Here is a 14447-nt window from a genome sequence, read left to right on the forward strand (position 1 = left end):
CAATGCCTCAGCCATATTGCACCTTTGGTGCAATGCTTCCCGAAAAGGCCCTATGGTAATGCATGGGAAATGGAAGGCATTGCACTTCATGTGCAATGCTTTTGCATTGCACCAATTGACGCTATACTCATAGCGTTTGGATTCTCAGTGCAGAATACCGGCGGAGGCGGCAAAAATTCTGAACGCGGTTTGAGCTCCAGAGTCGCTAAATGAGACTCGAACCGAACGTGTGACCCCACCAACGGATTGCTCTTCCAACGAGGAATCCATTGGTGGGGTCACACGTTCGGTTCGAGTCCTGTTCAGCGACTTTGGAGCTCTAAACGCGTTTAGAGTTTTTGCCTCCTCCACCGGTCATCTGGCCCACTGTGCGTCGTCCCTTTGCAGTGCACTTGGAACTTTTTCCGAAGAGCTGTGATAAACCTTACCACGAGGAGTCCGAAATATCGGTAGAACTTACTTTGGAGGCGTCGCTCCGATCCACGACCACGATGACCTCCCGCCGACACGCACTGTCTCAGCACACGAGTCACACGACACGCAGCCACTGGCAAAAGCTCAGCGTCAGCTTGCCGCTTGCTTGCCCACTACGCAGCCACTGGCACTTGGCACTGCCTCGCCAGTCGCCAGATTCCACCGAGCAGAGAGCGCCCGGATCGCGCGCCTTCGGCACCCGAGCCCGCCCGAACCACGATCGCGCCCTGGGAGTTTTCCCGCTGGGGAGCGCAGTCGCGCGCTAGTTCGCCTGAATCTTGCCGGCGACGAACCCTCTTTCCGGGAAACCCCGTCCTCGGAAGGGCACCAGTCAGCCTGATGCGCCTGGTTCCAAGCCGTTGCGCCCGCCAGGCACTTCCAGCATGCTTCCAGGCACCAAGGGAGGCTATACTTTTTCGGGTGCACGGAGAGACCCGAATGCGCCCCGTCGGGCAAGCCGTCAACCCAGCACTGCCATAATCAGCTCATTTCAGCGAAGTTCAAACGGTAAATAAGAGTATTAATGTGGTTATCTGAGAGACTGTGCGTAAAGTTACGCTGTAAGAGGGGGTAAAGGGGTTCAGGCCCAGCGTAACGCTGCGTAACACTTGGGAAAGGGTGGAGGGCAAAAAGTGCTCCAAAGTGCGTAACGTAATTAATGGACAGCCCCTCAGGGCAGTTAGTAGCTCAACCCCTACGTTATTCAACGCCCAAGGCACCAAGGCAAGGCGTTTAGTTACTGTTACAAAACTGTTGCCCTTGCGGGAGGATTGAGGGCAGTAGCCTACCTCAACTTCTTGCCTTTATCAGTGAATACACTCTTATTCCAGGAACGTGCCATCACGTTGTAACGAATCCGACGAAATGTCACGTTCATTTGAGCATTGTGTCACATTCGTTTGGATGTGAAAAAGCTTATTTAAGGCTGATTCACATCCAAACGAATGTGACACAAGAACGTGAGATTTTGTCACATTCGTTTCAAATTGATGTCGTGTTTCTGGAATGAAAGTGTATCCTGCATGTGTGCCTCTTTTTAACTGTTCAGTCAAAGTGTCAGATCCCCGGTTTCTCACTGCAGGATTGTGATGGCTTCGAGGCTGGCTGAGTTGGAGGTGGAAGCCGCGGAAGTGACGCTGCGAATCCAGCGGCTCAAGCTGCAGGCGGCGGAGGTGGCCGTGGACATCGCCAGGGAGCAGGTGGAGCTTGCGGAGCTCGGCAGGGACCACGCCGTGGCACGCAGGGAGCTGCTGGAGTCGAAAGAGCCGTTAGACACCTCAAAGGTGAGTGGGGATTTCAACGTTACCGTAAGCCGGGGCAATATGAGACAATTTCGGGGTAATATGAGACGGAGTTTGGTTTGAGCAGGATTCACTCTGAGCCCGCTATTCGGCCATCAAGAGAGCCACTGCTGTAAAAAATTAATAACTCCTGATGGTACCATTTTTGCCGTGAAGTTTGACAGGGATAAGTCATCAAATGCCATGAGCATTATAACTCTAACGATAAAAATCATGCGTCTCATATTACCTCGAAATTGTCTCATATTACCCCGGCTTACGGTATATCCAGCACGTGCTATATACTCCTCTTATTCTTGATAGTGTATTTCGAAAGAGGTGCGAGCCGGAAGTCCGAAGTCTACTTAACCGGGAGAGTATGTGAAATTGCTCGGTGGTAGGAAATTGATCAATGCATTGCAAGGAAAAGCCTCAACTAAAGTACACAAATTCCTGGCAAATTTTTCATCAGAAATTTATTGTACTTTCAAAGTCCAACAGTTGTTGTACAAAGTACAACAATTGTTATACAAAGTACAATGCACTGTTGGCTGGACAGAAACAATCAGATGAGTGAAAATTTAGTCATTTCAAAACATAGAATGTCATCATGAATTAAAGCGAAACAAATGTCGTTGAATCCAGACAGTGACAATTTGTCGTAGAAACAAAATTCTTGTCATGACCATTACGGATACAATTTGTGTTCTAACAACATCTTTTGTCATTATCTGCTCCATTAAAATAATGATAATTAAGTATCTATTTTTTCCTTTTAAGTCAGAAGGATATTACTAGTGTTAGGGGCCATCCATAAAGTACGTCCGCACTTTTTTCGGTCATTTTGACCCTCCCCTCCCCCCAGTCCGCCAATGTCCGCATTCGGCGACTCCCCCTCCCCCCTTTGGACGTCCGTTTTGACCAAAGTATTCTAAATTTCAACAATAAAGCGCTTTTTAGGGGTAAACTGATAAAAAACGCGTGTTAAGTCACAAAAAGAGGCCTTCTGCATTACAATATAGTCAGAAAATAAAAATAAAAATATGACTAGGTTCCGTTTCCGTCGCCGCTGACATCGGCGGGGCGCGTAAAAACGGCGCAAATCGTCTAATTGGCCCGTCCCGTTTATTTTTTGTAAAAAAAATGCAGGTGCATCATGGTCTACATGGGGTCGAGGAGGATCTCGGCAACGGATGCAGCTAGCATGGCATGTAGGGGTATTTTTGGAACCGGTGCGACGAGAAAAAACCAATGGTGCCACTTTCGAACGAATCGGAGAAGTTCGGACCCGGGTTCAAATCCTAGTGGGGTATATTTTAAACTTTCTTTTTATTCGAGTTTTTGCATTGTTTCTTATTTTTTTGAGGGCGCTGATGACGAAAATAACATCTATTTTGACCCCAGACTCAGGTTCAAACCCGTCACAAAGGAGAAATTCACACATTTGTTAATGTACGGGACGGGCCAAAGTTGCCGATGTATATCGCTACTTTTCCTGTTATTTTTCTTAATTTTCTTCGTATAAAGTAGGACGTCCGACCACCTCGGACCCCCCCTCCCTCTCACGTCCACCAACGTCCGCTTTAGGCCACCTCCCCCTCCCCCTTCGAGTGCGGACGTACTTTATGGATGCCCCCTTAGTAATAAACCCATGAAAACTAAATTTATTGACAAAAGTACTCAATAAATTACTTGTTGCAGACGTTACAAAATCTTTGGAGACTTACAATACTGTGTCGTTGACTAACAACATTTGTTGTTGGTCAACGACTTATTTTAGAAGGTAGACTGTTAAAATGTCATTACAAGTTTGTCGTTGGGGAATTATCCTTTGGTTCTCGTACGACTTTGGTTTTACAAGCTATTCTTTTCAAAACAAACCTTGATGCTAAAAAAATTAGCAATAAATGTGTTTCTAAGTTACAACAGTGTGTTAAAGCACAAAAAAAAAGGCCAAAAGTGCAAAAAAAAAGCACTTTTTAAAATTCAAATATGTCTTATCTAAAGCAAAAGCTGAAATTGAAAACTGTACCACTAAAATCTGTAGAGGACATCTCAAGTATTACCCGTAAAAATTTCCAAAACTTTCCGTCCCAATGAAAGATGTAGGAAGATTTTTTGCTGACGCTCCATAAAGCATTAAAATAAGACTTTTTTTCAGGAACAAATAAGTTCTTTGGGTTTAATTTCGTTCTGAGAGCTCGTCATACTTCGCCTAATAAATGGCCAAAGTTTCATGTAGGGGGGGGGGGGGGAGGGGGGTTAAAGAATACTTTCAAGTTTCACCAGGGTCTCCTCCACAAGGCATGCACAAAGATTGAAAGTAAACACTGAAAATCCAATCGCTATGAATATAGCGTCAATTGGTGCAATGTTTGTGTATTGCACATGAAGTGCAATGCCCTCCCATGCACGTTTGGTGCGAAATCTCAGAGCACTGCACCATACGTGCTATATTCATAGCGTTAGGAATCTCAGTGAGGGAAAAAAACCTTACGCTCACCCAATTTTCTGCCCTTTTGTAAAAATGAATTCTCAGGATTTGACGGACGCATCTTTGAAGCCGTCGCCTCCCGCGGCCAAGAAGCGGAAGACTGCTTCCTCTTCTAGCACCTCCTCGTCTTACGCCTCCACTTCCAATGCCTTCTCCTCTAACGCCTCCTATTCTAACGCTTCCTCGTCTAACGCCTCCACTTCCAATGCCTTCTCTTCTAACGCCTCGGATGACGTGGCGGCCTTGGCGGAGGTCCAGGACCGACTAGCGATGCTGGTGGCCCAAGAGCTGAGTGCCGCGGACGACTTGGAGTCGGCGAGGGCCCTCTTGAAGGACGTGGAGCAACAGGTGCAACAGCGACGACTGGTGGAGGATACTTCACTTCGCCTCACAGTGCAGTGTAGCGCAGATGAACCCAGCTCGGAGGTGAGTTCGCTTTCAATACTCTGTACGGCCGAGGATAGTTGTCGACCCCGTGGTAAGACATTTCTACTCCCATGCAATTTGAGTCCAAACTGCTAGCAAACCACACCAATCGCCGGAGAAATTAATGCATTACTTTTATGGCCTTCAAGAGCTTTTCCTCCTGTTGTAGCATTGATGGTTAATGCCCTTGAATAGCTCATTAATTTTAGGCCCCTTTTGTTGCCTTATCCATTCCAAAAATGGTTGGTTATGAAAAAAACTGTAATAACGGGATAACGTTAGCGCAATCGTTGTACCGGCGAGAAAACAACCGAGAAATTCTAGTCAGTAAAGCTATAAATTACATTTCCGTTCTCACTGAATGACAATGCAGGGACTGATTGTCCTTACAGTAAAGTCCTTGGGAGGAAACATGTACCACCCAAGTTAAGGTGGTAAAATAATTTTTACCCACATTTGGGCGATAAAGAATACCTGCCTCAACATTTTAGTCCTGATTGAATTTATACTGCGTGTGTCTCCAGGTGGGGCTTGACAAGCTGCCGGACGAGGGACTTCTGTTCGTGCTGAGCTACCTGGGCCCGAAGGAGCTGTTGGAGTGCCGCCGTGTGTGCCGCAGGCTGAGGGACATGGCGCTCCACCCGGACCTCTGGCGCTACATGTGGCTCAAGGCGCACCCCGAGTAAGCTTCCGCTGCTGGTTCATTTCGATGGTAAACGCGATGCTGACGTAATTTTTTCAACGGAGAAAGGTACATGTTGAAACGTATGACCCGGGGCATGCAGCCCCAAAATTAACATGCCCCAAGTGCTTCATGAATGAAAAATGCTGATTTTTAAATCTTTTTGAACAATTTTTAAGGAAGTGTTTTTCGTTTTTCGTTTTTTTTTTTTTTTTGCTTGACCGGAATGCACTGGACGTTGATTACCCACACTGCTTGTAACACTCGCGCAATATGAATTAGAATAGAATCACTGGGAATTGTGGATTTTATCGATATTGTGCAAGTCATAATCGACGAAAATCCCCCCCGTGTTCCGCAGTTTTTGTATAAAAACCGTCCTCGCCCAAACCAATTTATCCTATCCGGAAATTATTGAATCTCAGCAGTCTCAAACATACTTAGTCCGAACAACTCTCTCTGCAGTCCATTTGGTAACTCGTTTAAATGTGGTTAAAAATGAATGTGGAGTTTGTAACGATACACTGTACTACTTTCAGAGACAACCAGCTGGTCGCCGCTTCATTGCGCCTGGCGCCGTGCCTTCGCTGGCTGAACGTGGGAAGTTCGCTCCACCTTGCCCAGCTCGGCGTTCTCCTTGCCTCTACCAGCTGCGCCATCTACGAGCTGGACTTGACCTTCCAACCAACAGACGCGGTGCTCGTCGTGATTGTGTTGGAAAGGTGCGTGCGTCCCGAAGGGTTATTATTGTCGTCAATTTACCGTCAACGGGCACTGTTAAAACAAGGCCTAAAAACTTTGCCTTTAAGGTGGAGTGGGGGTGATAATAGGAACTTCTATAATACCAATTGTCTGTGGTGGTCGAAAGTTTAGGGCGTTTGAGTACTAGGTAGGAACCTATGTCACACCAAATTTCATCTAAATCCATCCACCCATTTAGCCGCAGTAGGCTGTTTTCATTGAAATTATGCATTTAGTAGAAAAATCAGCTACGCAAATTTGTTTGACGAAATTATCTGAAATTGGTTTTGGACTTACCTAGACCCCTATAATTCAATGTGACAGAGAGATATTTGAATTTTATTTTTTTGTTTTGACACAGCAAACTTAGCAATTTTTTAATTGGATAAAATTACCGTTTTCCTCTTTTTTTTACCACTTTGAGTTAAACGATTTGAGAAAGTGGCCAGCTATTTGAAATATCTCTTTGTTACATTGTTTACATGGACCACGAAGAACTACTCCAATAAGTATTATGAGTATAAAACATAATTGAATGCGTGGCTGTTTGACGAAGTAGAAAAAAAATTTCTTCGACACTTGCTGCAAGAGTTGGGTCACTAGAAAAGGCGCATAGATACATCAGTCCATTTTAGATGAACCACTCACCTAGGGGTTCATGACACAGACCTTCAGGACATGCTGTCGGTAGTAGAAGAATGTTGTTCATTAAAATGTCATGTGAATTAAATTTTTCATTTTGATCAATTTTGGTTCCAATTTTTACACGCACCTCACCTTAAGGGCATGTTGGAAGGGCATTAAAATTATACCTCAGCTGGGAGTCCATTACCGATTCACGCTTTTCTGAAAGGGCATTAAAACGGTTATTACCGTTCCAGGATCGTAAATCGTTAACGCCCAGTAAGGCGCTGTTTGGGCACAGTTCGTATGCCTTTGTTCAACCAGTGGGGGGTAACTTTGGTAAGTCGTACTAGCTTACAGTGGGTAGTTTTCAGACAGGTGTCGCGTACTTAGATTCCCATTCAGGCCGGTAAGGAAGCTCGTCCAAAGTTGCCCCTGGTCTCCGAAGTGATCCGTTGACGGTATCTTGTTCAGAAAGGGGTTACCGCGACGTGTGCTGTTTTTACCTCAATGCAATGCGAATACTATGTTCTGCTTGCAGGCAAGCTGCCTTAGGACGATTGAAATATGTGAAACTGAAGTTGAGTTGCGAAGAAGACCCGGATGAAAAGAAAACTTGCTTGTTCAACTTACGGTTGCTTCTTGAACGACTGCTTCATGCCCAAGGTACACCAATTTGGATTACGGTAAAACTGAAACAAATTTGTATGCTTCTTCGAACTTAAATATTCCTATGCCGATTTGACGGTGCTGTGGGTTGAAATATGTTCAGGTTTGGTGGTACCGATGCCCAAAGAGTTGAAAAAAAGGCAGAAACCGAAAATTGATTTTCATCACTTTACCCTCGACTTTACCCCATGTTGTACCTGCAAAATGACGCCTGAAGTCCGCCCATCTATCGATCAGTACGTGGCCTTTCATTCAGGCATCAGATAAAGAATTTGGTGGGTGAGGACAATAATTCATTGGCTTGGCACATTTTCCCCGGAGCTGTTCAGAAAGCTCCAGTTCTCGATGAAATTATCAAATCAATCCATTTCGGTATATTTTTTTAAAATTTAAATGAAGTTCACTGTGCGATAAAACTTCAGTAAATCCTGTAACGATTAGTACAGCTGTCACTGTAGTTCAGAGTGCAGGATTTCCTCTACTTTTTTTACAGGATCTACTGTACTTCTACGGGATTTACTGTGCAACAGAGGTGGAGTACGGAAAATCCTGTACAAGGTACAGTGAATCCTGGTACCCTAAATCCTGTATTCTGAACTTCAGTAAATTGTGGCAAAAAAAATAATTAATCAGGATTCACTGTAGTTTTTACGCATAGTGTTGTGGGGCCTCACGTAGAATCTCAGGATTGAGACGCTGCCTCAACAACGAGAGAGGGGAGAGGCCGACCTCTTTGAATGCCTATTTCTTTGTTGAAGGGTTGGAAGGGATCAACCTGGACGTCAACGCGGCAGCTGGACAAGATTACTTCAAGAAAACGCCAGCGCTCCTGAATGCAGCGAAGTACGAAGTCCCAAGGCCGGCGAAACTGCGAGCACTGGTGCATGGAACATGGTTCAAAAGCCCTTACCTGCCCCTGCAACTCAAGTGGAATGCAGCCACTTTAGAGGTATGCGCGCACAGATTTGGCCAAACGCAGCTCTAACCAACCCCCCCAAAAACCCTAGAATTCTAAAAATTTCTGCTATTACGCCACGATTTTGCATAGTATTCTGCGCAATAGGGCGTGCTATTACGGACAGAGTGATTCGAGTATCGCGCTAGTGCTTACCCCTCGCAAGCACGCTCCCGCTCCAGGGGGGGGCACACTTCAGGAAGAAACGTGTTTGGTGGTTCACTCCCACGTGGAGCATGCCATGCACTCCTGAGTTTGGGGAGTGCCCCCACTCCTCCTCCTTCCCCTCCTCCTCCTTCCCCTCCTTCTCTTTCCCCTCCTCCTCCCTCCCCCCTTCCCCTCCTCCTCCCTCCCCCCTTCCCCTCCTCCTCCCTCCCCCCTTCCCCTCCTCCTCCTTCCCCTCCCCTTCTCCTCCTCTCCCTCCTCCTCCTCCCCCTCCTCCTTCTCCACCTCCTCCTCCTCTCCCGTCGTCCTCCTCTACACTTTCTTAAAGTATCGAATCGCCTTCTCTGTTCCACGCAGGTGGTGCACTTCTGGGCCGCCCCTCCCCGCGCGGTGCCCCTGCTGTGCTCGCTGCCCCGCCTCCGCGAGCTGCACTGCCCCCTGCTGCGCGACATGCCGGTGCTGCTGCAGTGCGCGGCGCTCAAGTCGCTGCACCTCCGCGTCAACCAGGCAAGGGGAAATAACTCCAGCCAAGGGGAAATAACTCCAGCCACACTTGTACACCGAAACTCATCAAACTTGCAGAATTCACTGAAATTCCTTAAAATTAATCGAAATTCGATTGGAATTCATCGAAATTTGACGGAAATTCGCGAGGGGGTATTCACTTCGAAAACTGGCGCACAGAGTAGTCGCTATTACGCTTATTACAATTATTACGCGTTATTACACATTATTTTACATTTTACACATTATTTTGCTTTATTTTACATTATTAACATTATTACAGGATTATTACAGGATTATTACAGTCATTATTACGGTCGTTTTTGACCAAAAGGGGAAGCCCAGCACCACCTTGCCCCCCTCCCGTGTTCGCCATTAACTGTAGTTTTTCATATTACAGAATGCTGTTACTTACATGCTACTAAAATTTTAAGTTTGTTTGAATGGGCAGAGAGATTCCGATGGTTTTTTTTTTCCAAATACCCCCCCTTACCGATAGGATTTCTAAGATTTTCAGGAGAGCATGATTTTACTATTTTGCCCAAATAATCAGCAGGGAATTTTAACCAAAATTTATTTTATTCAAATTTTTGTTTCATATTTGTTTTTAAGGGTGTAACCAAGAACAGTGAGTTTCAATGAAAAAGCTGCGTACGGATAGAAAACCCCTCACTCAGCTTTTCTATGAGCTTTCTCTTTGTTTCCTTAAGAAGTTTTTTTTTTTTTTTTGAGCTTTCCCGCAGCGGAAAATTTTCTTGGCAACCTTTCTTGCTCTGATCCAAGTGTGCGCAGCCTCATGAAATCAGCCACTCCACCGTGCCGTTTCCCGCCAACATGAACATCGGGGAGGGGGGGGAAGGGGTAGGGAAGGGTGGGGGAAGAGGGGGGAAACAGAAAGGATGGCGGGACCACCGAAGGGTAGAAAATATTGCTGCACAGAGTAGCGAATTAAGCCCAAATTTCATTTTGTACCCAATATGTGCCAAAATTTCAGTACAAAATGCGTACATTACCCCTTATTTGTTATTACACGTTATTGCACATTATTACACATTTTTTTCATTTTTTACATTATTGGCGAGCGATAGCGAGCCCATGCCGTTTTTGGGGGGTACCAAAAGTGACTGGTCGTGCGTGTCTGCCCTGTCTGTGTGTCCGTAACTCACTCACGTTTCTCAGCAACTACCGCACAAATAGTTTCAAAATTTCGCACCGGAAGGCTCCTAAATCCCCCCCAGGGGGAGTTTATCTTATATTCACGATTACTATTGTTTAAAAATTTTTAAAAACATCTTTTTGAATTGGGTTTCTTAGCGTGGTTAGGTTGGCAGGGGCTTGGCAGCTCGTAGCAATTTTTCATACTTGCGGCCGCGACTCTTAAATACGGGACCTGTCAAAACATTGGCAAATAAAACAAACTAAAGAGCAGAAGGGCTTAAAGTGAGTACGGTCATAGTTTTTCGATATTTTAGAATGATTGAAACCCCCCCGGGAGAGTCAACTCAGTGAAATAGGGAAAAATGAAAGTAAAACAATTATTACGCGTTTCGTCCGTCCGTCCACCCTCCCCCCTCCCCCCCCACAGGGGAAATGTTTTAGTCAGTGGAGTGTGTTTGATAATTGCAAGAATGTTTTGGTCTTTTTAACCTTTGTGAGTGTATTTCCATTTATATTCTCAGACACTATTTTTTTCAGTTTTTTGCTTTGCTAAATAACAGTTAGAAAATATATTAATACATTCTATGAGTACAAACCAGATGCTAATCTTGCCAAAATAAATAGTCTTTGCTGACTCTTGGCACTGATTCGGGGAAAAAGGCTTCATTGCAATGCTGTGAGTTTACTATAGTACAAACCCTTAAAGAAAACCATATGATGATGAGTGTAGCGCATTAAAGGGTTTGACATTGACATCAGATTCAATGAGACGATTCACTGACTTGGTCATATGATTTCATGAGACGATTCTTTTAACTTAATCATACATTGTCTGCGACAACTGGTAATTTGTGTTGGTCATGGTTTGAGTTTGTTTTTTTTTTTTAATTTACTCAGAATGTTAGGTAAATACTTTTGCTAAACTGTTTCAAAAATTAAATAACACACCATGACTATCATTATCAATAAGATAAACTTGCATTTAGCAATAAGTGGCCTCGACATTGGATTCTATGACACGATTCATTGGATCTGACAGAAGGTCTTCTCCGTAAAGTAGTTGAAATCAGCCTGCCTGTAAATATGTCTCTTTTTAATTAATGCAGATAAATCAATATAGTTAAATCCACTAGTTTAAACTAAAAGGGAGAAAGGCTATTTAGGTATTACTAATAAAATTGCGTATTCATAAGTTCAGTAACAAGGAGATATCGAATGGTAAATTTAAAATTTGTGAATCGTATTAAGCAATTCAATGCTGGCTGTTAAATGTTACTCGACGAGTAACAGGGTCAGGGTTCGTGGCATGACACTATGAACAGGAAACGCTCTTAAGAAACCTAACAACTGAAGACCCATACTTTCAACTAGAATTACATGATTTGCGACCAAAAATTTTCCCCGGGGTTTCATTGCTTTCTGCAGTATTTTGGGGTGCTGATCACAAAAATGACTTCCAATGTCATCCCAGACCTTTACTTTTCCAAATATTTACCAATTTTGGACCAAAATTTTTACATCGAGTTTTACATAGTTTCCTGCAGTTTTTTGGGGTGCTGATCACGAAAATGACTTCCAATTTCATCTCAGACCTTTACTTTTCCAAATATTTACCAATTTTTGGACCAAAAATTTTTTCATCGAGCTTTACATAGTTTCCTGCAGTTTTTGGGGCGCTGATCACGAAAAAGACTTCCAATTTCATCTCAGACCTTTACTTTTCCAAATATTTACCAATTTCGGACCCAAAAATTTTTTCATCGAGTTTTACTAGTTTCCTGCAGTTTTTGGTGCGCTGATCACGAAAATGACTTCCAAATTTTATCTCAGACCTTTACTTTTCCAAATATTTCCAATTTCGGACCAAAATTTTTACATCGAGTTTTACATAGTTTTCCTGCAGTTTTTGGTGTGCTGATCACGAAAATGACTTCCAATTTCATCCCAAACCCTTTTCTTTCCCCAAAATTCACCAATTTGTGACCAAACTTTTAAAATTGAGTTTTACATTGACCCTGTATTGGCCTTACTTTGCATAATTCTTCACCATCTTCTACAAGAATACAGACGCATCGCTCGCCTACTACGCGCCCAAACAAAACGGCGCGTACCCCTAGTTACACATTATTACGCGTTATTTCCCATTTTTTACGGGGATTATTACGGCCAAGGTGAACAGACTATTACAGCAGTGAATACCCCCTCGGAAATTCGACTGATATTCATCGAATATTCGTGGGATTGGTACACCGAAATTCACGGTGAATTACCCTTGACTCCAGCCAAATTTGTACATAGAAATTCATCAAACTTCTTAAATTCATCTAAATTCGATTGAAATTTATCGAAATTTGACTGAAATTAATCGAATTTCGACCGAAATTCAGCTGAACTTCATTGAAATTCGACTGAACTTCATTGGATTTGTACACTGAATTTGAGTGATTGCCCCTTGCAACCAGGAGCCCTCCACGCGGCATCTCTTCCCGGGGGTCCAGAAGTACCTGCGCGCGGCGGTGACGCGCCTGGAGGACCTCACCTTCGAGTACATCGACGACGAGGCTCGCCCGGAGGCGGTGGACCTGGTGCTGAGCCTGGGCGGCAGTGCCGCCCCGTCGCTGCGGAGCCTGTCCTTCAAGTTCACCTACAAGAAGGAGTGGAAGCCGAAGACGTCTGCGCCGCAGCTGCGTCCTTTGGCCACCATCCTCAGGGTAGTTCAAGTTAATTAACGGGGATTAACGGCGGTAATGGTAACGCGTTAACGATGTTATCGTTAACGCGTTACATTCCCCGCTGAGCATTACCGTTAGCGCGATAACGTATCAACGTTACCGGTGTCGCGTTTCTTTTTCAAAACAACTTTAACAAGCCTGTCCGTCCTGCAGTCTCTGGGGAGCCTGGTCCGCTTGAAGGTCGACGTGGAGCCGACCGACGAGTTCCTGGAGGCCCTGGACGGCGTGGTGCTGCCCAAGCTGGGGGTCCTGGAGTTCCAGTTCGACGACTGCCCGAAGCTGGCCCACGGGAAACACCGCCAAGTCGCCGGCCAGCTAGCCGGTGTCCTGCGGAGGTACCCGGGGCTGCACCTGGAGTGGGAGTCGTTCCACGAGGACAAGCCACACTGCCCGTTTTGCGACCAGTTCGAGTGCCGCGACTGTGACGGCGAGATGCACTCGCTGTTCACCCACCCTGCAGACGAGTGGTGCGAGCCGGGCCACTGGGACAGAGCCTTTCACGTCAGCATCGAGTGAGGGTGGCGTCTGTGTCAGCTGGTCCACTCGGGAATCCTAGGACCCTCCCTCCAAGAGAAGCACTTGGGTATGCCTCTGGGAGCTCAGCAGCAACAATTTGCTCAATACTCTTTTACTTATTAATTTTCGTAAATTTAGGCATGCTTTAAACTGAGCCTAAGGGAGCTCAGCAGCATCTATTAAGCTCTACCTTAATAATTTATTTTATGTTCTAAGTGTTATGCATTAATTTTGGGCGTTTCTTAAGGAGCGGAGCAGCAATAACTTAAAATCTGCGCCTGAATAATTTTTTAAATGTATTATTCGTAACCTATATTGTAGTCTTTTTTTAGCCTCGGAGCTGTTTTTAAATCTGTGTGTACATAGGTTGTGGGTAGGTCTTACAGCAGTGTCGAAAGCCTAGGCAAAACCTAGGGCTGTCTATCCACGGTCAACTGCCCTATTGTGTATGTGCAAGCCTTATTGTTAAAACTATTTGAAATATACAGTTTGATGTCGCCCCTACGAAATGTTTGACCTTTTTTGTGCCCCTTCTTTCTTCCATTACGGTTTTGTAACCTGAAAGTATTGGTTCAAATTACCAGAATTCCAGAACCCGCTCTTGATCACTCGTTAAGCAGCAAGCCTGGTCACCGGCCAAAATTACGGTTAAATCCGCAGATCAGGGGCCACGTTTGACGCGGTGTAAATGCAGTCAAAATGGCACCCATTTGACCACACTAGTTGGTGCGGTCAAGACCACGTTTGGTTTTCAGTGTCGTCGGAGAAGAAAAAAAGGGGAAAGGGGGGGGGGGCACAGAGCAGAACACCTCGCAATCTCCGAGTTCAGCGCTGGAGCGCACTCACACAAGGAGGAGCGTGAGGTCATAAGTAGTTTGTACCCGCGTACACATTTGATTCTGTAGAGTAGAAGCTTTTTTTTTTTTCAAAAATCATATCCAGGGCACTAATTTTGAACAAGTAGCCAAAGCGTTGGGTCAGTAAAGCGAGGGGAGCAAAGGAAGACTTCACGAATAGGTTATAAATA

General features: G+C 45.0%; 1 protein-coding gene across 3 annotated transcripts; it reads left to right on the forward strand.

Annotated features, from left to right (window-relative positions):
* Nucleotides 1–448: 448 nt before the first annotated feature.
* Nucleotides 449–13929, forward strand: LOC117644990. Of its 3 annotated transcripts, none has more exons than XM_034384858.1 (10): nt 449–981; nt 1556–1757; nt 4294–4674; nt 5199–5356; nt 5896–6078; nt 7263–7387; nt 8149–8339; nt 8868–9017; nt 12635–12883; nt 13058–13929. In XM_034384858.1, exons 2-10 carry the CDS (start codon nt 1563–1565, stop codon nt 13418–13420), a joined length of 1995 nt encoding a protein of 664 aa, XP_034240749.1. In that variant the 5' UTR covers nt 449–981; nt 1556–1562; the 3' UTR covers nt 13421–13929. The 3 variants fall into 3 exon arrangements, with proteins under 3 accessions (XP_034240749.1, XP_034240748.1, XP_034240751.1); XM_034384857.1 differs by lacking the exon at nt 449–981 and adding an exon at nt 1051–1197; XM_034384860.1 differs by lacking the exon at nt 449–981 and adding an exon at nt 1257–1304.
* The last annotated feature ends 518 nt before the right edge of the window (nt 13930–14447 follow it).

Source organism: Thrips palmi, unplaced genomic scaffold (genome assembly GCF_012932325.1).
Source record: "Thrips palmi isolate BJ-2018 unplaced genomic scaffold, TpBJ-2018v1 HiC_scaffold_18, whole genome shotgun sequence".
Lineage (NCBI taxonomy): Eukaryota > Metazoa > Arthropoda > Insecta > Thysanoptera > Thripidae > Thrips > Thrips palmi.

Excerpts from the sequence above, each read along its gene's own strand:
- LOC117644990 (XM_034384857.1), top strand. The coding sequence starts at position 1,133 with ATGGACAGCCCCTCAGGGCAGTTAGTAGCTCAACCCCTACGTTATTCA. Across the intron at positions 6,079-7,262 it reads GTCGTGATTGTGTTGGAAAG|GCAAGCTGCCTTAGGACGAT; the intron begins GTGCGTGCGTCC and ends TTCTGCTTGCAG. Across the intron at positions 9,018-12,634 it reads TGCACCTCCGCGTCAACCAG|GAGCCCTCCACGCGGCATCT; the intron begins GCAAGGGGAAAT and ends CCTTGCAACCAG.